This window comes from Babylonia areolata, chromosome 4 (assembly GCF_041734735.1).
Source record: "Babylonia areolata isolate BAREFJ2019XMU chromosome 4, ASM4173473v1, whole genome shotgun sequence".
Taxonomy (NCBI): domain Eukaryota; kingdom Metazoa; phylum Mollusca; class Gastropoda; order Neogastropoda; family Buccinidae; genus Babylonia; species Babylonia areolata.
This window is the reverse complement of record NC_134879.1, coordinates 15,127,179-15,152,828: the sequence shown is the minus strand read 5'-3', so window position 1 is coordinate 15,152,828 and position 25,650 is coordinate 15,127,179. Positions and strand designations below refer to the sequence as shown.

The following is a 25,650-nucleotide window of genomic DNA, read 5'->3' as shown; positions in this document are numbered from 1 at the left end:
CTCTCGTTCTCTCTCTCTCACTCTAATATCACCAAACTACTGATTTTCTTTCTTTCCTTCGTCTTGTCCATAGAACATGTCCCGTTTGTGAGTTGGTTTTTGAGTGTGGTTTTTTGTTTGTTGTTATTTTTTAACGGCCAGAGGGCTGGATCTATGGGATTTTGTTGTTGTTTTTTTCCTTTTAAAAGCAATAATGCTAATTCCACTGGTACCCTCTTGAAATGAAAATGGTCTCTCTTTTCTCTCACTCTTTGTCTCTCTCGGTCTCACTGTCATTATCAGTGGCAATATACTACATACCAAATTTCAACTGAGAATTGAGATGCTCAAGGAGTATGGTATGTCATGGAAGGAAGAAGTTGGGGATGAGGGGGGCGGTAGGGGGGAAGTTAGGGGTAGGGCCCGGGGAGCGGTACATGTGTATGTGTGTTTTAACTGAATGATTCAGTTGAAGGACAATCAAAGTGCAGAACTGAATTCAGAAGCATGCAGACCTACCGTACGTGGGACCAGCAAAACGTGTGTGTGTGGGAGGGGGGATAGGGCTGGGGTTAGGGGAGGGGGTGGGGGGGGGGGGTAGGCGCGTGTGCACACATGTGATTGAATCTGTCAGCGGTTTTGTCCCTCAAACCAATCCTGTCTTCACACACACACACACACACACACACACACACACACACGTCTAACACAACACAAACAGATCATTTCAATTTCATTCTTTATTTTTCAAGAATAATACTTTCATAATCATATTCAAATATTAGCAACATTTATAAAAGTTTGTTGTTGTTGTTTTTAATTTGCTCTCATCTGTAGTTGCTTAGTCCATATGATGTTATATAAACTTTATCTTAATTCCCTTTTATTTTCTGATATCGTTTCTCCAGAGGTGAGATATCTTAAACATTATTGTCCTTCCTAATTTACCTAATGATGTCTGATTCTTATTTCTTTTTTTTTTCTTTTTTTTTTCACTTGTGTTTTGTGTAGTAATCACTTAAATTGAGATGTGTCTGCCCATCTGTCAATTTGAAATCTGCAGATTTTGCCTTTTTTCACTTGTGTTTTGTGTAGTAATCACTCAATTTTTGACGTGTCTGTCCATGTGTCAATTTGAAATCTGCAGAGTTTGCCTTACATCGAAGAAATGGTATAACTATTTTCAAAATGTTTGTTTCTACATTCAGTTTGTGAAGTAAACAGATTTCACTGTACATAGATTTAATCGCTGGGTCAAATTCAAGATATATATATTTTTTAATCGGTTATTCAGATTTCAGTGCATACGTTTTGGTCAAAGATTTTTTCTCTCTGTTTTTTCCTCTTTTTTTTTTTTTTTTTTTTCTTTTAATGGTTTATACATTTTGTTTCGTTTTGTTTTATTCAGCTTCATTGTGCTGTACACATCACTTGGTCCCTGTGTCAAGGTCATGAAATGATAGGAAAACAATTGTTGCAGTTCTGTGGGTTGCAATGCAACTGGGTTAATGAGGTGGGCTGCAAAACAACTGGGTTAATGAGGTGGGCTGCAGAACAACTGGGTTACTGAGGTGGGCTGCAGAACAACTGGGTTAATGAGGTGGGCTGCAGAACAACTGGGTTAATGAGGTGGGCTGCAAAACCACAAATGGGTTACTGAGGTAGGCTGTGTCAGATTTGTGGGATTGGTTGACTGAGGTGGGCTGCTGTGTCAGATTTGTGGGACTGGTTGACTGAGGTGGGCTGCTGTATCAGATTTGTGGGACTGGTTGATTGAGTTGGGCTGCTGTATCAGATTTGTGGGACTGGTTGACTGAGGTGGGCTGCTGTATCAGATTTGTGGGATTGGTTGACTGAGGTGGGCTGCTGTATCAGATTTGTGGGACTGGTTGACTGAGGTGGGCTGCTGTATCAGATTTGTGGGATTGGTTGATTGAGGTGGGCTGCTGTATCAGATTTGTGGGATTGGTTGATTGAGGTGGGCTGCTGTGTCAAAACTGAGTAACTGAGATGGGATTGTGTGACTGATGTGGGCTGCTGAGTCAGAATTGTGTGATAGCTGAGTGGTTAAAGCGTTCAACTTTCAATCTGACGGTCCCGGATTCAAATCTCGGTAACAGCGCCTGGTGGGTAAAGGGTGGAGATTTTTCTGATCTCCAAGGTCAGCATATGTGCAGACCTGCTTGTGTCTGAACCCCTTTCATGTGTATACACAAGCAGAAGATCAAATATGTAAGTTAAAGATCCTGAAATCCTTGTCGGCATTGGGTGGGTTCTGGAAACAAGAACATACCCAGCATGCACAACCCTGAAAATAGAGTATGGCTGCCAACACGGCGGTGTAAAAATGGTCATACACGTAAAAGCCTACTCGTTTACATATGAGTGAACGTGGGAGCTGCAGCCCACGAACAAAGAAATGTGACAGAAGTGGGCTACTGTAAGAATTTGGGTTAATGAGTGGGCTCCTGAATGAAAACTGGGTTAATAAGACAGGCTTTTATTGCTGCTGTTATGAATATCTGGGATGTGATGGAAAGTCAACCAAAAGAAGCATGCTTGCAGTGACAACCCTGCAGATTTTTTTTTAACCACTCAATGAACACTGAAAATGAGTAAGCCATTGGTTAAACTTCAACCACCTGTATTGCATGATATCCTCGGACTGAAAGCTCAAAATATGCTGAATCTTCTATATCTTCCTATTGTATCAGCATTTATTCTGCTGAGTCTATGCTGAGACAAAAAGTCTGGCAGTTTTCACACTGACCTTAAAAAGATGTTTTAATCTAATAACTGACTTACTTTATATATATATGATTACAAAAGTTATATTGATTTGAATTATCTTCCAGTCTTCGAGTTATGAAGGCAGACAATGCATGTACACAATCAAAATTTTCAGTTGATGAAAGTACTCAATACAATCCGCTTTTCATTGTTTCTTTTATTCATGTACTCATTCAAAGCAACTCTAAAACTAGTAATTTACAGATCAAACATGTGCTCTTACAAGCCTACATATACATCTAAAACTCATGTAAGCACACACATTCACACATGCATGAACATTCAGATTCACCACACGCATGCACATATACACACCACCACACGCACAACCAGGAATGCACTCATGGAGCATGCAAAAAACAACAGCAAAAAACACCTGTACATGAGAAAGGATTGTTTGTTTTTGATACTTCCTTATGCACACTATTTAAGTGTTCAATACTATCTGAGGAAGTTCCAAGAAAAAGGTTCCCTTCAATTTTATTCACCAGTAACTGTGCACTTACTGAGAAGTGACACAAAGGGAAACATTTTACTTTTCATCTTCCACTCTAGTTTTAATGTGACAAAAAAGAAAAAGAAAAAATAACTTCAGACTGACTTTTTTTCTTTTTAAACGAACACTATATCAGCTACACTTTTGCTTAGGCCTTCAAAACATTAGATATCCCATAAGTCTGATCCATAAAAATGCCAGATATATTGATGACTTGTATACAGTTGGGTTGTGTTCTTTTGCGCAAACGTGTGTGTCTTTTATTTTATTTTATTTTAAAAACTGGATTGTAAAGCAACTACCTGCCATGGGTATAGGTCATAATTATCAAAAGTCCCATAGCCTTGTACAACAACCAGGGAGGTGAATTCATATCCACTGTGTCTAGTGTTCGGCATAGGAAGGCAGGGTGCAATCCTTTCCTTCCGCCTTAACCTTCCCCAATCAACACATAGGAAGGCAGGGTGCAATCCTTTCCTTCCGCTTTAACCTTCCCCAATCAACACATAGGAAGGCAGGGTGCAATCCTTTCCTTCCGCCTTAACCTTCCCCAATCAACACATAGGAAGGCAGGGTGCAATCCTTTCCTTCCGCTTTAACCTTCCCCAATCAACACATAGGAAGGCGAGGATTGATCTTTTCCTTCTGCCTTAACCTTCCCCAATCAACACATAGGAAGGCAGGGTGCAATCCTTTCCTTCCGCCTTAACCTTCCCCAATCAACACATAGGAAGGCGAGGATTGATCTTTTCCTTCCGCTTTAACCTTCCCGAATCAACACATAGGAAGGCAGGGTGCAATCAACCTTCCCCAATCAACACATAGGAAGGCAGGGTGCAATCCTTTCCTTCCGCTTTAACCTTCCCCAATCAACACATAGGAACTTTCTTTTCCTTCCGCCTTAACCTTCCCCAATCAACACATAGGAAGGCAGGGTGCAATCCTTTCCTTCCGCCTTAACTTTCCCCAATCAACACATAGGAAGGCGAGGATTGATCTTTTCCTTCCGCCTTAACCTTCCCCAATCAACACATAGGAAGGCAGGGTGCAATCTTTTCCTTCCGCTTTAACCTTCCCCAATCAACACATAGGAAGGCAGGGTGCAACCCTTTCCTTCCGCCTTAACCTTCCCCAATCAACACATAGGAAGGCGAGGATTGATCTTTTCCTTCCACCTTAACCTTCCCCAATCAACACATAGGAAGGCAGGGTGCAATTTCCTTCCGCCTTAACCTTCCCCAATCAACACATAGGAAGGCAGGGTGCTTAACCTTCCCCAATCAACACATAGGAAGGCAGGGTGGAAGGCAATCCTTTCCTTCCGCTTTAACCTTCCCCAATCAACACATAGGAAGGCAGGGTGCAATCCTTTCCTTCCGCCTTAACCCCCAATCAACACATCCCTTCCAAACCTTCCCCAATCACATAGGAAGGCAGGGTGCAATTTCCTTCCGCCTTAACCTTCCCCAATCAACACATAGGAAGGCAGGGTGCAATCCTTTCCTTGCGCTATTTCAACCTTCCTATTCACACTAGCGTGGAGTGAGGAAAATCACAGTAAAGCATCTTCCCCGAGGACATTACAACATGCTGAACCTCAAACCCTGAACAGTGGGTGAACACTTTTATCAGAAATCCAACACCTAACCGACTCTGCCATGGCGCCACCCACAAGTGTATGGTCTTCAAAGATCGCAGACTGAGTGGGTTAAATGCCTGCCAGATAGACTGATGACTAGTTTCCACCCCAGAACATACTGCCGGTGGATAGCTTGTGCTCTGATGCTGCCTTGGTAGTTCACGCTGCGGATGATCTCTTCTGGGTGCCCAGTGTCAGTCAGAGTCACCGTAATAATGATGATCTTCTTCCTCCATGGACACTGAAAGAGAGAGATTGACAAAAATATTGATAGTATAAAGGCATGAGAGTGAGAGAAAGAGATAAGAGACAGGGTGTGTGTATGATTTTGTGTGTGAGTGTGCGAGCATGCATGAGTCTGTGTGCATGTGTGTACATTTTATCTAAAAACATAACCTCCCGAAGTAGGGGTAGACTAAAAAAAAAAAAATTAAAAAAAAGAAAAAATGTTTAATCCAAAAAAGTGTGGTTGGATTACATAGTTACCAGCAGTGAAATCATCTCAAAACACATTCTCACAGAAAGTTAAAGTACTGTGATTGTGTGAACCAAGCAAAAAAAGTCATAACAAAAAAATCATAACAAATGAAAACTGCTTTTTTTCCCTCTCCCACTGACTTCTTAGAAAAACTGAATGTAAGACAGTATGTCTGTCAGACGCAGTATATGTACATCTGCTTGAAAAATGCTATTTTCCCTAAGTTATCATTTGTTCTGAGTTGCTGTTTGTACGGTTATTCTCACTTCAGAGTGCCCAGCTGACTCAGTTGGTACAGTGCCAAGGTCACATTTAAAATGTTCCGAGTTCAAATCACTACCCTCAAACATAAAACCTGGCGTTTTTGCATCCAATCTAAACATGTTGTTGTGTCCATGTTGTATTAGACATGGAGTGGAGTGATGGCCTAGAGGTAACGCGTCCGCCTAAGAAGCGAGAGAATCTGAGCGCGCTGGTTCGAATCACAGCCCAGCCGCCGATATTTTCTCCCCCTCAATTAGACCTTGAGTGGTGGTCTGGACGCTAGTCATTCGGATGAGACGATAAACCGAGGTCCTGTGTGCAGCATGCACTTAGAGCACGTAAAAGAACCCACGGCAACAAAAGGGTTGTTCCTGGCAAAATTCTGTAGAAAAATCCACTTCAATAGGAAAAACAAATAAAACTGCACGCAGGAAAAAATACAAAAAATGGGTGGCGCTGTAGTGTAGCGACGCGCTCTCCCTGGGGAGAGCAGCCCGAATTTCACACAGAGAAATCTGTTGTGATAAAAAGAACTACAAATACAAATACAAATAGACAGGTCCCACAACCCCTCTTTCCTGGGATGGTTATCCTGTCACCCATATCACCTAAGTGTCTACATTAAACCCAGAATGTCAACCTACCCGTCTGCCAAAAACCACGCCTTCAGACACAACAATTAATCTATCATCATTATCTGTTTATCTATCCACTCTGTTTACGCATACCCAGATTCAAACACTCCACTGTTGGACGCCGTTCTTTCTCTGTCTCTGGACCTTGCATTTGGAATGAACTTCCTCTTTCGCTTCGTCAGGTCTCTGCACTCAGCTCTTTCAAGTGTGGCCTTAAAACCCACCTCTTCACAAGATAGCCTCCCTCTCCTGCCTCTTCCTTGCCTTCAGTTTCTTCAGTTTTAAGAGTTATGCATGCATGTGAATGACTGGTGTGAAAGTGCTTAGATTTGTCTCTGCACAAGATTCAGAACTATACAAATACTATCATTATTATTATTATTATTATTAAAAAGCAGCCAAACTGCAGTGACAGAACAACTCACCATCCCTGCCAAACAACCTCCGAGCACTGAGGTGGTGTTCGTCATCCTCCTCTTCCTCCTCCTCCTCCTCTGTTGGAACTTCATGCTCTGTAAGAGGTAGCAGTTTGAATACAAGATAAGTTAAAAGTGACAGCAAGATTTTCCAGTATTCATTGTCAGACATCAAATAACATAACATTGAATATAAAACAAAAAGTATGTCAATTAACATTTCAAGTGTTTACTGCACTTGTTTGTGTATGTCTGGGTGTGTCAATGCTGGTTGATGTAATGTCTGTTCATGTAAATAATATGAGACAAATACAGAGCATGTGTTTTTATGTTTGCATGTGTGCACATGCCCTAGGCTGTGTGCACATCCTTATGTTACAAGCACCAACATAAATGCGCAGACAACAGGAATGTATCCCAAGTGCAAACACTGAAAACAAGAAATTCCTTCCCTTTCTGTGATTTGATACCACATTGTTCTTATACACCTGTTAAGGTTTACATAACAATCAGTAAGTCTAAGTCTGAATCATGCGGTGTACTTGTACCTATGCACCCACATCTGATTTCACTCCGTTTGATCTGTGTAGGCGATCAGCTCTTAACTTCCCTGTATTCCGTACAGCCTCAATCGGGTATGCATGCACATGCACATGCACATGGTCATACTTGCACTTACTTTCCTGAGCACTTTGTACCCCAAGTACTGATTTATCCATTGATACCCAGCTGCTTCCCTTGGACCAAGTATGGCTACTTCTGTACTACAATGGCCACATTTAGTTTCATTTTTCTCAAACAGCTGTCGTACCACTTGGTGCTTTTAGCTTGTTGGCTTTAGTCTTGCTTGTGCTTTTGAGGAGATTGAGCATGTATTTTTTATGACACTGCGTGAGTTTGGTGAATGAATTATGGCTTTGACTGTGCACTCGGCTATTAAAGGGGCTGGTCCACAGAAACTACAGTGCAGCTGCACTGAAGGGGTACTCAGCTACTGAAGAGCTGGTTCTCAGAAACTGCAGTGCAGCCGCACTGAAGGGGTACTCAGCTACTGAAGAGCTGGATCTCGGAAACTGCAGTGCAGCCGCACTGAAGGGGTACTCAGCTGCTGAAGGGCTGGTTTACAGAAACTGCAGTACTACCGAAGGGCTAGTTCTCAGAAACAGCAGTGCAGCTGTGCACCAAAGGGGCAGAAACGAGTTCATCATGTGTATAGCCAAGCAGCTCTAACCTTGCACCCTGTAGGGCACAGGCCCGGTCTCCTCCACCACCTGTGGACTGGCAGCCACCTCCAGCACTGGTTGCTCCTCTCGCCACGGTGCTGGCTCCTGGATCTTAACGTTCTTCCTCTTGGCTGGGGGCGCTCCGTCCTGGTCGCACGGGTGGAAACAGAAGTTACTATACCTTGGAAGTCTTGTCAAATCTGGCAGTTGGTGAAAAAGGTTCCTAATATTTCTGAATTCACAGTATGATTCTTAAACTGTAATCCTTTTGATTCTTTTTTTTTTTTTAACATCAACACACACGCGCGCGCGCGCGCGCGCGCACACACACACACACACACACACACACACACACACAAACGCACAGAGCAATATTTTTCATTTCTGTTGGCTTGCTTTTATTTTTACCAAAATGATGTAGTTATTGACTATAAAAGATATTTTAAAAAAAGATTCTTTAATATGTTGGGTTAATGTGGAGCGATGGCCTAGAGGTAACGCGTCCACTTAGGAAGCGAGAGAATTTGAGCGCGCTGGTTTGAATCACGGCTCAACCGTCAATATTTTCTCCCCCTCCACTAGACCTTGAGTGGTGGTCTGGACGCTAATCATTCGGATGAGACGATAAACCGAGGTCCCATGTGCAGCATGCACTTAGCGCACGTAAAAGAACCCATGGCAAGAAAAAGGTTGTTCCTGGCAAAATTCTGTAGAAAAATCCACTTCAATAGGAAAAACAAATAAAACTGCACGCAGGAAAAAAATACAAAAAAATGGGTGGCGCTGTAGTGTAGCGACGCGCTCTCCCTGGGAAGAGCAGCCCGAATTTCACACGGAGAAATCTATTGTGATAAAAAGAAATACAAATACAAATACTTGTGGATGTTAAGATAATGACAGTTAACAAAGTCTGAAAGTTTTATATGATCCAAAGTAAAGGAAGAGAGGAAAAAACACATTGCATATTGACCAATATCTATTTTTCCTTTTCTTTGAGTCTGTTCAGACTTTCAAATCTGTTTTTTATTGTGATTCTGGTTGCCTGATATTGTCTCTGCTGCAGGAAATTCAAAAGATACATTTTCAATTCCAGAATCATTTAAACAACAGCACCAATCCAGTTTCTATGCAAATTTATGGCAACACTGTACCCCTTCAGTGTGACATACTGATGAATGGGATGTATTTCAATGCGCTCCATTACTTTTCTATGTTCTATTCCATGTTAATTCAAGAGATGTGCATTCGGATATTTGCCACAATACAACTGTGTCATCTTCAGATTGTAAGTAACACAATGTACTACTGAATGAAGCATTTTCTCTCAGTAACACTTCTGAAATTTTTCCTCTCTCTCCAGGAGTTTCTCCTGCCTGCGTAACCCTCTCTTTCCACAGCCTCTGTATACTCAAGATTTCTCTCACAAGCAGAACAACAACAGGAACAACACCAAGTTCATAAATATTGCTGCTGTAAAAAGTTATTCTTATAATCTTACCTCTGAATCTTCTAATAAACTCGGCCTTTTCGATCTGTAACAGAAAAAAAAGTCACTGAGTGCAAATCAAGGTATAACAAACATTATTTATTTGACTCATACATAGTCTCAGGAATCATCAATATCTGAGATAATATGTACATTGATTTTATCTATATAACGACCTCTCCCCCTGCCCCCTCCAAAAATATCAATATGGTACTAACCACCATTGAAAATCAGTTGGATGTGTCATGATCATGTGTGATTAACAAAATAAATTTTATTACTGTACACATGCCTTTATCTGCCCACACCTTCCTATTTAATTCTAAAAGAAAGGTTTCCTGTTCATATATTCTCTTAATTAATTTCTTACCTCTCTCTACCACCTCTTCCAGCCATTAGAACAGCAATGAAGAGGGTTACTTCCCTTGACTGAGGTAAGGGAGGCTTTATTGCCTACATAAATAGATCATTTGGTAGTGATGATTCATTCAATAATATTCAAAGCAAATAAATGTGTATGCTGAGAAAAAAACTTTTTAATGTGCTTTTTTCTAGTAGTCATGGAGGCCACCATTTTGAAGAGATTGTGACGTCACCAGTACAGACACTCGCTTTTGGCTGACATGAGAAGCAGATCAAAAGAAATTCTTTTTTTTTTTTAAATACTGTGCAATGACTTTCCAAAAGAAGAGAAAAAAAAGTTCTGCAAGGTCTGAACAGAAGAAGTTTTAAAATAAGCTGCTGAACACCATCAACACGGACAGATCAAAGTTGAGAGTGCCAAAGTGGAAACTGCATCTTTGCCAACTCTTGTCACGCCTGAAGAAAGCACATGTTACAGAGACAATGATCTGACTGTCACAGCTTTTGAAAATCATGAATGAATGTGACGGGCCTGCAGTTTGAACCACAGAACATCTCTCATTTCTCACAGTTGTTCGAAACCAAGCAATCCAGGAAGTTAGCTTTGAACAGTCCATCTGAGTTCACAACGGACCTCTTTCTGTTTCCATTCTGGAGAGCCAAGCCCAATATGGCAGCGTCCCGTGTTGCGCAGGCTGATAGTTTAAATCAATATAACTGCTTTAATGTGCGGGTATGTTCAGTTTAATGCATGGTTCTGAAATTATTTACCCATTTGCAGGGTTTTTAGAGCATGATGCTGCTTCACTTTACGTCCCCATTAATACCTCTGAACAGCATCTGTCTTTACACCATTCCTTCATCCTCTTTTATCATTACCACAAGCATGTCAATTACAGTCACTCATTGTCAACCTGAGAAAAACTTGATTGTAATCACTTATCATCAACCTGCTACTAATTATGAACCTATCAATTAGAATCACTTATCATCAACATAAATTTCAGTTATCACAATTGCTGGGGGTTTTTTGTTGTTGTTTGTGGGAGGGAGGGGGGGGGGGGACATGGTGTGTTGTTGTTTTTGTTTTTTTCAATCATTATCTCAACAGCAAGCAATTCAAAATGTAACCATTATGAAAAAGCTGAAGACAAAAGCAATACTTCAATGTGAAGCTCTCACATGATCGAATTCCTCAAATAAAAAAATTATAAAAAAGAGAAAAAAAACAACAAAAAACACTGCAGGTTGGTTTGACAGGAAGGGAGGAGAAAAAAAAAAGCTTCTTACCTATCTGTAGAAGAAGAATCAGCTTTCAGAATGGACTGCGAGATGCCCGACCCACTGGCAGTGTTGGGGACCGGCCCCCCTGTAGCGTTTGCTGCTGCCGAGGATTTGGTCTCCTTGTCTTTGCACCGGAGATCCTCCAGAACCTCGTAGTTGATCTTTCGGGACAGCTTCTTCTCCTGGATCACCATGGCAAAGGCTTCCTTGGCAGAGGCTGCCTCCGTGACCACTTTCTCCCTTCTCTTGTACTTCCTTTTCTGTCAGGACACAGTGTATTTCCTTTTGTGTCATCACATTCCGCATTTCTCGGTTCAAAAGTATGATACAGCTGTTGTTGATAATATCAATATAATTTCATAACTGAGCTTAGCATGTGTGGTATGAGTTATAAACTATGTTGAGAATACATTCACTGATAATATTTATGTAATTTCATAACTGAGCATGCCATGCATTGTATGAGTCTAAGCTGTGTTTACATGTCAAATGATTGAAATAAGGGCAAGCCCGGCGCTTCCTTTTTTGAGAAAGTGTCTGGGTTTGTTCCAGTGTACCTGTTGTTTACCTGTGTGCAAGCTGAATTGGTAGCGTAATCAGCACTGATTTGAAGTTGTGTACCTTGTGAAAGGACAGAGTTACCATTCTTTACTATTTTTTTAATCATTTGTTCTCCTGGCCTCATATTTTTTCATTCTATGTTCAGCATTCATTTATTATGAATTAGTGTTCTTACTGCACCGTGGCGCATGCTCAACTTTGTGATGTTCTGGGGATGTAACGCCTTCTTATCAGCAAACTTGCCAGCAAGTCTTCTTTTAGAGGTAATAAAGGATATTTGTATCTTTATATTGTATCTTACTTTTTATGTCTCCTTTTATAGACTGACTGCCCTGTGATCCAGAAACTCAAACAAAAAAGAGCATCATCGTTTTTCGTATACACCAAAATATCTCTTACATAGCATCAGAAAATGTTATGTGCCTCTGTATATGAAAACATCATCAAAGCAGGATAATGACTAATATTTTTATTCATTTATAGTGTGTATCTTCTCGTTCATTTCTAATGCATATTTAATGTCTTGCTTCTATGATCTTTTTTTTGTGTGTGTTTCAGTATATCATGACCACACACACAGCAATAATAACATATTTACATATGGGTACACACACACACACACACAACTTTCATGTAAACACACACACACACACACACACACACACACACACACACACACACACACACACACACATGCATTATTCATTATTTTCTAACCTTTTTCTCTGGTTTTGATCCCTGCTCTTGTTCCTCTTTCAATCGTTTTTCCTCCCTCTCTGCAAAATAATATCACTCCCTTGAAACAGATGAGCCAAGCTGAAAATTAAATTGGGAAAAAAAAAATATGAACACTAAACAGATGCAAGCACAGTGAAGAGAATGTATTAATGATGGTGGTGAAAGCTAAGTAATAACAGCAACAGAGTGGCAGGAAAATGACTGCATATTATCACTAATGGTGGTGGTGTTTTTCTTGTTTGAAAGGGTTTGGGATGTCCCAAAATAGATTCTTTATGAGGGGGATCAGAAAACAGGTTCACATTGTGAAGGGAAGCCAAGAATCCCATCCCATCCTCCCACCAAAAAGAAAAAGCACAAGACTTCCATCAGTTTAGCCTTTTTGAAATTCGCTTTCAGTGATAACGTACTGCTGAAAGCCTGGATTGACTGTAATGATGTGAGAACACTGACACAGTACCAGGGATGTTTACTCAGCAGTCTCAAACCTTTTTTTGTTCAATTCATTACACTATGTTTTAAACTGTTTGTCGTTGCCCTGAACTACAACACACAGAGCCCACCCAGCACAGAGCACACATACCTTTCTGGGCTTTTAAGAAATCTTCGTTTTCTTTCATCCAGATCTCTGTCTTGATCTTCACCTCAGCTTCCGACAGTAGGAGCTGCACACCCAAGCACATGAAAACTGAGCTTAGTACACTTATTGCAATCATAAATCCATTATGCAGCAACTGCAAAATATATACAAATGACTTGTCTGTTGTCATTCATATTTTCACATGAGCACAAATAAAGACAGGCTGATGCAAAGACTGAAAAAATGACTTAATATTTAGGAAGGTAAGGACAAAATGAGGTAGAAAAAAAGACTGAAACAAATTCAGTAAACACAAAATACCAGTACGTAATTAATCATTTGTTTGATCATGCATTAACATATAAAAGAAACCCAAAAAATGAACAAACATACTGAGAAACAAAAATCCAAAACAAACAAGCAAAAAAATATAACACAAAAATTACAGTACTGGAAATTCAAACGCATTTGTTTGATTGCATGGTCTGGAAAACATCTCCAGAAAATGCTTGCAAGATTCCCCTGCAGCTCAACTCAAAATAAAAGTGCAAGCAGAGCATGCTCAAACATTATACACACACTTCGATTCTAACATAAAAGAAGAATATACTACACGTATATACACTATCAAAAATATTTCCAGATTCCTGTTTGATGACAGCTGTTATATTACATTATCAGAATTAATAACAGAAGATGGTGAAACATTTTTTACCACTGGACTAGTCACCAACAGTAAATATAGCAAACTACCTTTTAACTTGCTCATTATTCACATCACTTTTTTTGCTCCCTAAGACATCCACATGCATGATAATTTTTGAACGCACAACAGTTGAGAAATGAACGATCACAGTCTGTGATCATGTGTTTGAACAAGCAAGTGAGCATATATATGCACTGTGAGTGTGTATTTGTATGGGTGCATTAATTAAATGAATATATGTGTGTGCGTGCAGATGTGTATATGTTTGACCATATCCACGCATTACACAATGTCTAAAACAGTCCAGCTAATCAAAACACCACACTACATGATACACACTAACCTTGTCTAATTCCTCCTCATCAATTCCCTCCAGGTCTAGCTCTCCCCCAACTTCCTCCCCTGCACAAGAAGCAGCTGAGGTTTTATCAGTTAGTTCTCCATACATACTTCTTTTTCTCAGTTTTCCATTCATACTTCTTTTTCTCAGTTTTCCATTCATACTTCTTTTTCTCAGTTTTCCATTCATACTTCTTTTTCTCAGTTAGTTCTCCATTCATACTTCTTTTTCTCAGTTACTTCTCCATTCATACTTCTTTTTCTCAGTTTTCCATTCATACTTCTTTTTCTCAGTTACTTCTCCATAGATTCTGCATAGGCAGGAAGTAGTTTGCACAGGACAGGAATCAGACCCCTGCCGGAGTCTGCACTAGTGGGTCACAGTTAAGTATGTGTAATCAAAACTTCTTTTTCTCAGTTTTCCATTCATACTTCTTTTTCTCAGTTAGTTCTCCATTCATACTTCTTTTTTTCTCAGTTTTCCATTCATACTTCTTTTTCTCAGTTCTCCATTCATACTTCTTTTTCTCAGTTATCCATTCATACTTCTTTTTCTCAGTTACTTCTCCATTCATACTTCTTTTTCTCAGTTTTCCATTCATACTTCTTTTTCTCAGTTTTCCATTCACACTTCTTTTTCTCAGTTACTTCTCCATAGATTCTGCATAGGCAGGTAGTAGTTTGCACAGGACAGGAATCAGACCCCTGCTGGAGTCTGCACTAGTGGGTCACGGTTAAGTATGTGTAATTAAAACTTCTTTTTCTCAGTTTTCCATTCATACTTCTTTTTCTCAATTACTTCTCCATAGATTCTGCATAGGCAGGTAGTAGTTTGCACAGGACAGGAATCAGACCCCTGCCGGAGTCTGCATTAGTGGGTCACGGTTAAGTATGTGTAATTAAAACTTCTTTTTCTCAGTTTTCCATTCATACTTCTTTTTCTCAGTTAGTTCTCCATTCATACTTCTTTTTCTCAGTTAGTTCTCCATTCATACTTCTTTTTCTCAGTTAGTTCTCCATTCATACTTCTTTTTCTCAGTTTTCCATTCATACTTCTTTTTCTCAGTTAGTTCTCCATTCATACTTCTTTTTCTCAGTTACTTCTCCATACATACTTCTTTTTCTCAGTTTTCCATTCTTACTTCTTTTTCTCAGTTAGTTCTCCTTTCATACTTCAAAAGCACAGTTCAGTACTGCAAAAGTATGGAGAAACATTTGTGGTCTTCTCAGTTTACCATCCATACTTAAAAAGTATAGTACACTACTGCAAAAGTATGGTAAAAAGCACTGCGAAAGCACAGTAATCTGTTCATCACTGGCATAGGCTATCCAAACTTACAACAGATTTTCTTTTAAAAAAAAAAAAAATTTTGCATGGACTCCACATCACCTGGACACTTCGTCAGTTCTGGGTCTTGTTCTTCAAATGTGAAATATGTGCGCAGCTGAAGAGATGCGAACTATCACTGATAGTCTAGATTAGCTGTTTCATTTATAGTTGACTGATCACAATTACACTCACAGGTTAAGTCCTATTTCAATTAAACAAACTCATGACTGCTATATCACAAGTTAACAAAGCTGATGATTTTCACTTTGTCATGAGATACTGTCAAATAAGAACTCCCCATGTTATTGCATACAGGTGTTATCTGTCATCCTAACAACAGCATAACTCCTCCTCAACCCCTCAACCCAAATTACGAATGATACTTTGACCACAGGACATTTGTGGTTATCACATGAATAAAGTGAAATATCAGTGTTAGTGTAGTATCTGCATAAAAATGGTGGCTAAAAGCATTAAACAACACCCTATGACAAAAAATACTTAAGATGAAAGATATATGCCACTGTGGTACCTACCTAAACAAACAATATGCATAAAAGCATTGAACAACACCGCATCACAGCCAAGACGTTCTTTGTTTTGATCAACTTCATCAAGGCTGTCTTTCTATTAATGTCCTTTCAGACAAGTGCAATACAATATTAGATCAGATTAGAAATTAGATTTTTTTTTTTTTTTTAAACAAACAATATCACTTATTAATCCCTCAAAATAGGAAATTTTAGTGTCTGTTCAAACATTATATCAAGAACCACGTACACACAATGATTAAAAAATTAAAAAATAAAAACATAGGCAAAAAAAAAAAAACATACAGTTTTCAGACTAAAACCAGCTGACATGTTGCAGCAGTCCTCACCATTTTCCTCCGACACAGTGATGCATTCCTCTACCATCTCCTTGATGCCCAGGCTAGCAGCAGTGGGGGCTAGGCTGGGAACGTGCAGTCCTTGCTTCATCAGCTCCTGCTCCTGCTGCCTCTTGTCTGCCTCCACGGTTCCCTCCACACCCGGTTCCATCACCTGGATAGTGGGTACAGCAGGTGGAGGGGGATATTTGGTGTCAGCAGGGGACTCGGTCTTGCTGGGCGCAATCACGTCTCTCAGCGTTTCTTCTTCGATGAAGTTTGTGACGGCCACCATTTCGCTGGAGGTGGGTGTTGGGGAAGGTGCTGGGGAAGGCGACTCCTCTCCCACTTCTGAGGAAAATATTGTACTTGTATTGACAATTCATAGTATTGTCAGCAGCTGGTAACTAAGCTCTGTTTTCCAGATTCTTTCCTAATCTGTGCTTTGATTTCTGGAATTTTCCTTATTTGTGCTTTGGTTTCTTGACTCTTTCCTAATCAGTGCTCTGATTTCTAGACTCTTTTCTAATCTGTTATTTGATTTTTGGGCTCTTTCCTTATTGGTGTTCTGATTTCTGGACTCTTTCGTTATATGTGCATTGATTCTGAGTTCCTTCCTTCAAAGCCATGTTTAACTAAAAAATTAAATTAAATTAAAAAATTTAAAAATATGTCCAAACAGTTTTTTAAAAGACAAGACTGAGAAAGAGACAGAACTGCTTGGTCCAAAATTTTGCTTGTTTTGAGACATACAAGCATACAAATCACTCTCCCTCCCTCCCTTCCTCCCTCCAACTCCCACCCTCAGTCTTTACACACATGCACAAACACACTCACAAACAGAGGTACACACACATTATACACACAAACACATATGAGAACACACACACACACACACACACACACACACACACACACACACACATACACACACTCCACACATACACAGACTCTCCCTGTGAAAATACAGGAATCAGTTCCTCACTTGAATAAGCTGCCCAGATTCCCATTGGTTTTCGGACCAAGGATTTTTCTATCTCCTGTTGCAGAGACTCCACTTCAGCCAAACGGTTTGTCAGTTGTGGATCTTGTTCTTCAATCTGTAAACAAAGTTTTTATTCCTTGTCAATACCATACACATCCAGTTGTTATTCCATGCACACAAAAAGTCAACAGCAATGAACATTACATTTTGTAGTCAGTTATCATCATCATCACTATTATTCATCTTTTATCTCTTAGCCATGAATCTGTCTATAAAATGAGCCATGAATAGCAGATATGGAAGGTTCTGTGACTGCTTAATTTCAAATTAATTGATGGCAGTTTGTGGGAGCATGTATGTGTGTGTGCATGTGCCTGTGTGTGTGTTTGTCTTTGTGTATCTCTGTGTATGGGTGAGAAAAGAAATTTTTGGTTGGATTTGTTCGGGGTTTTTTTTTTGTTGTTGTTGTAAGCGATAGCAGTGGTGAGTTTATCTCTTTTTTTTTCTGGTGGGAGGTGGATGGAGGGGTGGGGGGGTGGGTAATGTGCAGGACAATGTTCAATGTACTGGTTTTGAGTGGTGTTGGGTATTTACACATGTGTATTTTGTCAAGATTTGTTTTTTTCTTTTTTCTTTTTTTTTTTCTCAGTGAATTCACAAAGAACAATAACACAGCAGCTTTAGACACTGTTCTGCAGAGGCGTATCAACGAAGGTATGAAAATAGGCATGGCGTGCCTCAACCATGCGCTCAGCTGTACGCATACCTGCTGCAGCTTTGACCGTTTCTTTCCTTCTGTAAAACATGGTGGGTCTTGTTCCTCTTCTAAATCAATGTTATGAAATTCCTCGATGGTCAGCTGACTGGATGGGGTGTCTTCAAATTCATACAGCCTGCAGCAAAGAAGCACAATACAGAGAGATGTTCCCCAGTCCAAACTGCATGAGAGGGGAAATCATACTGTTGCTGTCTTTTGCTTTATAATAATAGTAAAGCTAATAATAGTAAAGCTTATAAGCATAAGTTGTGTTTGGGTATCATTGAAGAAAAAATACAGTTAAATACCAGACTACTATATTCTGTTATTTATTTACTATCACTGTCTTGCTTCAGTTGACAAAATAAACTCTCTCTCTCTCTCTCTCACTCACACACACACACACACACACACACACACACACACACACACACACACACTCCCTCCCTCACTCCCTGACAATGGTCCAATAAGTTAAAAACTACAAAAAAAACACACAATATTTTCAAATAGCTTTAACACAACGCAGCTGATTTCACCATGACATCAGGCTTGTGATTCTATTTGGTGTATAAACCAAGAAAATAAACAGGTTTCAAAGTGTTCAGCAAAGACAAGATTTAACATCAAGATGAAAGAAGATATAACTGAACATAAATATTTATGTTTGGGGAATGGTAACCCCACAAACTTTGACAATTTTATCATTTCCATGACAAAACAAAACAAGTTACAAAATATTCAATATAGACAAGACTAGATTACACGAGATGCAACTGAACAGATTTATAAAGTCACCTTTTGCGAATTGTAGACTCACAGACTTTGACAACTTTGATCACTTCCTTAACAGTGCGGTTAAAATCATGCATTCTGGATGACACCAGCAAAGCTGAAACATAGATCACATCCACCATTTAGTACATTAATTGATCACGTTTAATCACAAATCAAACACAGTGGAATTGATGAAACGAATATGTAACACTATATCAAATAGGAAAAAAAAAATGTTTCCAAGAGACAGGGTTCCCTGACAATGACCAGTGTTTTAAGACGCAGTCACAAATATTTTCTGAAATTTTTATTCAGTTTGTAAAGGTCAGCCACAACAAAGTACCACACACACACACACACACACACACAGAGCTGCAACACTGTACAATTCACACACACACACACACACGCACACACACACACACAGCTGCAACGTTGTACAATTCACACACACACACACACAGCTGCAACGCTGTACAATTCACACACACACACACAGAGCTGCAACACTGTACCATTCACACACACACACACACACACACACACAATCTCACTTACCTGCGCCACACAAGCCAGATGGCCTGCGCCCAGTGTGCATCCAGTCTCGAGTCATTCTCTGGACGAGTCGCAGAGCTGTGGCACACACGTCACCGGTCTTGTCACCAAACTGAAGTTTATTTGCAAAGCGATCGATGTACAGGCATGGATCTGAAAATTGATTTTTGTCAAAGAACAGCATTTCATTTGTAATGTGTCATCTTAAGACTCAAGTGTAAGATCGCCAAAGGTATTGTATGGTCAACCATGGAAACTGATTTGTACAATGTCAGTCAATGGTAGTGAATGTAGATATACATACACACATTCATGTATTAGTGTGTGCACCATCTGTGAGGGCATGTGTAATTTGTAGTAAACATGATGAAATAATTAGTCCGGGATGGGGGGTATGGCTGTGTGTATGTGTATGTGTGTGTGTGTGTGTGCGCACGCTAGCATGCATTTGCACATTTCTTCTCTCTTCTTTTTTTTTTTTTTTTTTTTTTTTTTTTTTTTTTTTGTGGGGTGGGTGGGTGAGCTGTGGATTGAGTGCATATACCACATGTTTGGATGCTGTGTGAACGTAATTGCTGCTTTTCTGGGGTATTGTTTGTCTTCTGGGTTTCCTTTCCCCCAAGGATATCCAAGGTCAATTTGCTGACCGTTTGGCCGACTGTTGGTGATGATGTGACCAGGAAAAAAAAAAGGTCACTATGTTCACATTGGCAATTAAAAGTTCTGTTACATTATTTTTAACCTTTTCTTGAGTGAGCGAAAGAACAAAATGTATGAATGTTTTCTTACCTAATCTCCATGATCTCAATCAACAGTATACAAAAATATAATCATTTTGAATGTGCAACTGATTCCCCATCCCCCAAAATTAAACGAACCCCCTTTTGGAAGTTTAGGGGAGATAACTTTTCTCTTTGTGTAACATGCCACCAGAGGGCGGGTCAGACATTGGGTTCCAGACGAAAACATCTGCGGCTGAGGTGATTGACCTTCCCCAATCGATCTGGTCCCAGGCCCTCACAGGTATTCTTTTCTTTGATTGTTTCATTTCTTTTGCAAAATATCATACAATCGATCCGCGCCTTGTATAGACTCGGAATCTTCCGTCGACCGACGCGTGAGACGTTCTGATTTATGCAGACCCACTCGATTTCGGACAACAAAGTAAACAATCAAATGCATAATTTCAGAGAAGCATTCATTGTGTGGATGTTTTGCTGCAGCTGCTTGCACAATGCAATGAAATCTGCTGGTTTAACTTTGTCTGTCCCCTGCTACTTTTTCTGAATTTTTAACGGTTCTGTGTTGAATGCCCAAAATTAATGTAAAAAATGTCGAACCTGAGAGTGAGACACCTGTAGATCTACACTTCCTAAAACTAAAGATATGCCGTCTTTGCCGTACAAATGCACAACGCAAACCTACATACGTACAGACTTTCTCACCAACCAACTTATGGCAATCACACCTGTATTCACTGCACACCAACGACTTGTAAGAGATCAAGAGTACTGAGATGGCTAAGAGAAAAAAAAATTATTCTGTGCAGAGTGGGTGGACAGTGGAACAGTACCTTACAGTAGACACACGCACACACACACACACAGAGACTTAGCATACATCAAGCCTAATCATTGCATGTGCACATGTGAAGAGTTATGCCATTTATTCTGATTATTTCAGCTTGCACTGTTGCTGTTTGTTATTTCAAACTCCTCAGTTTAATAAACATAATTATTATGGATTATGAAACCATTATTGAAAGATTGCAAATTGATTTCGAAAGGACATCAAGGTTTTGATGTTGTTTCCAGATGACAGACTCACAGAGGAAAAATCGATGCATGAAACTTTTTAGTTGTTTTTATGATTTTGCCATTCAGAATTAAGTTGTTTTGTTATTTCTAGTTCTTCCTGCAGAAATGATTATGTTGATCACAGTCAGAAGTTTTCAATCTCATCTTGAGACTGGCAATCTTATTTTTGTTCACAAAACTTTTATTTGAGTGTAACTCATAGTCATGAATGTGATGTGATGTGAGATTTGTTTGGTTATGTCCAGCATTTTAGTTTGAGAATGACTGGCCTCTGAGGCTCACCTTTGTGTTTTTTTGTGGGGTTTTTGTTGTCGTTTTTGTTTTGTGGAGATCTTGGTTTCAATGCCATCTTCGGGTTTTCCTAGGGTATATTCAGTGATTGTATCAAGAATTTTTACTGTTAGGTCCTAAAGATCTGATGCAGAGAAACCCAGCACACCCAGAGATGCATCAAGTTACACACTGTTTTAAAGAAGACACGCTTGCAGATATGAGCAACAATAACACCCACATTCCATATGAATAATGTTCCATTGCACTGCAATCAGCTATTTAATTTATTCTTTACTTAAAAATTATTAGGGTGTCGTTTTTATATAATCATGTTGCCTCTTTTCACTTTTTCCAACATTCCAATTTGTATGTCATTTTATATTCTTAGTCTCTATTGTGACAGGATGATGGCTGCAGTCACAAAGTCCTGCCTTCCACGGCTCAAAGAGGAGGAGGATGTGAACCAAGAAGTACCACAGAACTATGTTGTGCCTGTGGCCTCACCTTCAAGAACACCCACCACCACCACCTCCTCCAGCACCACCACCGTGCAGCCCAGTTTCCTTCACAGCATCGCCCCTCCCATTTCCTGGCAGCCTGCAGGTTCTTTGCCTGAGCACACTGTCTCCTCTGTCCATTTCAGTTCCTCCTTCCAGCAGCCTAAATCCTCATCAAACCTTCCACCATCCCAACTGCCCACCTCACATGCTGCAGAAGAGCATAACTGGCAGGCAAGCCAAGGCTGTGTAAGGGACCGGAACGCTGTCATGTTCAACAACCCGCTTATGTCAGATGTGACTTTTCGTGTGGGGGCTGGGAGCAGTGAGAAGACTTTCCCTGCACACAGGTATGTCCTGGCCACAGGCAGCTCTGTCTTCTTCGCCATGTTCTACGGAGGACTTGCGGATGAAATGAAGGAGGTGGAAATCCCAGATGTGGAACCAATGGCTTTTCATAATCTCTTAAGGTAAAGGAAGAGATGTTAGATGTAACTGATGGTATGATTAATGACTTAAGACTTTATTTGTTCATTTAAAAGACTTTGTTTGTTGTTTGTGTTCAACAGATCAACATTCTGGTGGTCAGTTAGAATATATTCTGCCTCACAGGCTAATGTGAGATCATTTCTTTGATTAGAGTTTGAGGGTTGCGTGTAAAACTATTTTAATTTACCTCACCACATACTAGGCAGCTACACTGAATCTTTTGAGGAATTAATCTTCTTTCAAGGAGACTAAAAAAAATTTTAGCTTGGAAAATGATGTTGCTGAAGGCATAACCACATTACACACAAGCACCTAACAAATGTTGGGATAAACAGAGGATTGGAGACACACAGTTTAATTATTAGATGGCTTTAATGTGAGGGATGTAAATAGAATGCATCTACACCTTTCTTCTTCATGACACTTATCAGTTCACCTGATGATATATGTATACAGTTATATATATTATTGTTATCTTTTCTCTTTTCCATAGGTATCTGTACACTGATGAGATCCAGCTAGAGGCAGACAATGTCCTGGCTACACTGTATGCTGCCAAGAAATACATGGTGTCCCATCTGGCCCAGGCCTGTGTCAACTTCCTAGAAACCCGACTCAGTGCTCGCAATGCCTGTGTCCTCCTCAGCCAGGGCAGACTGTTTGAGGAGCTGCATCTTATGCAGAGATGCTGGCAAGTGATTGACGCACAAGCGGAAGAGGCTCTCAGATCAGAAGGCTTTTCCGACATTGACCACCAAACTTTGGACAGCATTCTCAGCAGAGAGACGCTGAATGCAAGAGAAGCTTTAATCTTTAAAGCTGTAATGCGCTGGGCAGATGCAGAGTGCCGGAGGCAGGATTTGGAGGTGTCAGCAGAAAACAAACGACAGGTGAATGTTCTGTTCAACCAGTATCAGTTACTATCAAGTATCATGCTTATGATTGTAATTACTGTTATACTTAAAACTGTAACAGTATTATTATTAATAACTCAAATAAGTAAACTTTTTCAGTTTCCACACGTATAGTTACTGCCAACCCTTGTTTCCATTGTTGTTGTTTTTGGGTTGGGGGGGGGGGAGTCATCCATTTTTCTCATTTGAATCTCCAGCATGATTGTTTTCTTTGGTATTTGCATATTTAGTATCACCACAGGTAAGAGGATGGCGGAAGAGGGATATATAAAAGTTCCCAATCTGAATTTTCTATTTATAAAATAGGTTATAATATAATGCAGAATGCTTTGATCAATACTGGCTGTATTTTATTTAAAATCTTTTTCATGATACAGTGTGCACATGGAAAAGTTTTAAAAGATAACTAAGTGTATTTATGTAATTAATAATTTTACTAATCATAATGAGCTGGCTGTGTTTTTCAGGTTTTGGGTTCAAGTCTGAACTTGGTACGGATCCCAACCATGAGTCTGGAAGAGTTTGCCAACGGACCAGCCCAGTGTGGCATGCTGTCAGCCCAAGAAACAACAGACGTTTTCCTTTACTACACAGCCAACAACAAACCAGATCTGCAGTTCAATACCAAGCATCGCAAAGGCCTGGTGCAGTACTGTGTTCATCGCTTCCAGTCCTCAGCGTACCGAAGCAATCAGTGGCGCTATCGGGGACGCTGTGACAGCATCCAGTTTTCAGTTGACAAGCGCATTTTTGTTGTGGGGTTTGGACTTTACGGCTCAAGTAATGGAGCTGCAGAGTATCTAGTCCGTATAGAGCTGAAGAAGAATGGGCTTCTTTTGAGTCAGAATGTCACTAAGTTCAAGTCAGATGGATCAAGCAACACTTTCCCTGTTCTGTTTGACAGTCCTGTTCAGATTGAAGCTGACACCTTCTACACTGCAAGCGCAGTTCTGGATGGATCAGAGCTCAGTTACTTTGGACAAGAAGGACTGGCAGAGGTGCAGTGTGGAAAGATGACTTTCCAGTTCCAGTGTTCATCAGACAGCACAAATGGGACCGGGGTGCAAGGAGGCCAGATACCAGAGATACTCTTCTTTTGCTGATGCTCATCACAGACATAACAAGTTCCTTAACCATGCCCCCTCCTGAGTTCATTAGGGGCAGTAAATACTGATGGTTTCAGTTAGGGAGCAGCATCATGTATCTCTCTGTGGATACAGTACACATGAAACATGCAAGACAGAAAAGGGTCCATTTTTTAATTTTTTGGCGACAAAAAGAAGTTAGTGTCGCCCATTTTAGTGTCTGATTAAAGAATACATAACACAGTCAGAAAGCATCAGGTGGAATGTAGAATCACTCTGAAAGTGGAGGGGAGGCGCATGGGATAGGAATCATGTATGAACTGGTGGATACATAAATGAAAATAAATGACGAAATATCTGCCATATAATCCTCACTGAAACCAGCAGCATTAACTGATTGAGAATTAAGATGGCCTTTATACCTGGCTCAACTGCATTTATGTATATATGATTTGACTGACACAAGATATGTTGAAAAAAATACTGAATACTCATAGTCATACAAATGCAAGAAAAAAAGAAATTATGTCTGCAGACACATGATAATGGTTGGTCTTGTTTTCTCCTATCTCTTGGAATGCTGCCAACAGATCTTGAACAAGAATTCACATAAGTCACTAATAACAATAACTGTTTAAAGACAACATGTTTATACTGAAATGAAGTGGGGAAATATTATGGCTTGAACATTCTGTCATATTTCATTATGACAAGACAGGACATCTCAACTTTGTAAAAGTTGTATTTGAGTTTGACAAGAAAGAACATCACTGCCCTTTGATTTTTGCTATATTGTGACAATTTCTAAATTTACTGAAGGCAAATGTACATACTATATTTAAAATAAGTGGGTTAATGCCTTTTATGGCTCCATCTTAAAAATGAAACTATGGCCAGTAATTATCTGTCTCTTTTTGTGGTGCTATTATGCTCAAAATGACAACATTATTGTTATTACCTAGGCATTTTGATCATGGCAGTTAAGAAGTACCGAGTAAAGTGCCAGCCCAAATTACAGATGAAACATGTTAGCATATGATGTGTTAGGAAATAGTCAACAGATATCTGATTTTTGTTTCAAAATCCTGTATATTGCCTCTTGTTGAAATGAAATTGTTATCTGACAAGGGGAAACTGTAAATAAATAGAATAAGAAATATTTGTCTTCAATTGAATTGAAAGAACTTTTCCTCTCCCTTTTGACTGTCCTTGTTCTTGACGATTGTGGTTATTGTGCTGAGATGTTAACAAATGTGTTGGTGCTTTTTTGGGGTTTTTTGCTTGTTGTTTTTTGTTTTGTTGTTGTTGTTTGGGGAAGGGGGTTCT

General features: G+C 39.8%; 2 protein-coding genes across 7 annotated transcripts in view; one reads left to right on the top strand and one right to left on the bottom strand.

Annotated features, from left to right (window-relative positions):
- Nucleotides 1-644: 644 nt before the first annotated feature.
- Nucleotides 645-25,650, bottom strand: part of LOC143280893 (transcription factor IIIB 90 kDa subunit-like) — a 32,249-nt gene continuing 7,243 nt past the window's right edge. For 2 of the 6 annotated variants that reach the window (XR_013055067.1, XR_013055071.1), the window contains 16 exons: nt 19,253-19,402; nt 18,716-18,809; nt 17,927-18,053; nt 17,161-17,275; nt 16,188-16,526; nt 13,982-14,040; nt 12,936-13,017; nt 12,332-12,390; nt 11,060-11,313; nt 9,419-9,452; nt 7,929-8,067; nt 6,707-6,793; nt 4,727-5,145; nt 4,172-4,391; nt 4,071-4,125; nt 645-4,030 (listed from right to left, as the gene is read on the bottom strand). Coding sequence is in view for 1 of the 6 variants with exons in the window: in XM_076585649.1 (XP_076441764.1) it covers nt 5,099-5,145; nt 6,707-6,793; nt 7,929-8,067; nt 9,419-9,452; nt 11,060-11,313; nt 12,332-12,390; nt 12,936-13,017; nt 13,982-14,040; nt 16,188-16,526; nt 17,161-17,275; nt 17,927-18,053; nt 18,716-18,809; nt 19,253-19,402 (1,586 nt within the window). In the remaining 5 variants the exon portion in view is untranslated. Of the gene's footprint in view, nt 4,031-4,070; nt 4,126-4,157; nt 4,392-4,715; nt 5,146-6,706; nt 6,794-7,928; nt 8,068-9,418; nt 9,453-11,059; nt 11,314-12,331; nt 12,391-12,935; nt 13,018-13,981; nt 14,041-16,187; nt 16,527-17,160; nt 17,276-17,926; nt 18,054-18,715; nt 18,810-19,252; nt 19,403-25,650 lie in introns of those variants that run through there. The other 4 variants (XR_013055069.1, XR_013055070.1, XR_013055068.1 and 1 more) reach the window with 4 other exon arrangements.
- LOC143280894 (BTB/POZ domain-containing protein 6-B-like) lies at nt 20,173-25,485 on the top strand. The gene is made up of 4 exons (XM_076585650.1): nt 20,173-20,272; nt 21,743-22,306; nt 22,819-23,215; nt 23,707-25,485. Exons 2-4 carry the CDS (start codon nt 21,744-21,746, stop codon nt 24,340-24,342), a joined length of 1,596 nt encoding a protein of 531 aa, XP_076441765.1. The 5' UTR covers nt 20,173-20,272; nt 21,743; the 3' UTR covers nt 24,343-25,485.

Coding starts and splice junctions, on each gene's coding strand:
- LOC143280894 (XM_076585650.1), top strand. CDS start 21,744: ATGATGGCTGCAGTCACAAAGTCCTGCCTTCCACGGCTCAAAGAGGAG. Junction 22,307..22,818: donor GCTTTTCATAATCTCTTAAG/GTAAAGGAAGAG, acceptor TCTTTTCCATAG/GTATCTGTACACTGATGAGA. Junction 23,216..23,706: donor CAGCAGAAAACAAACGACAG/GTGAATGTTCTG, acceptor TGTGTTTTTCAG/GTTTTGGGTTCAAGTCTGAA.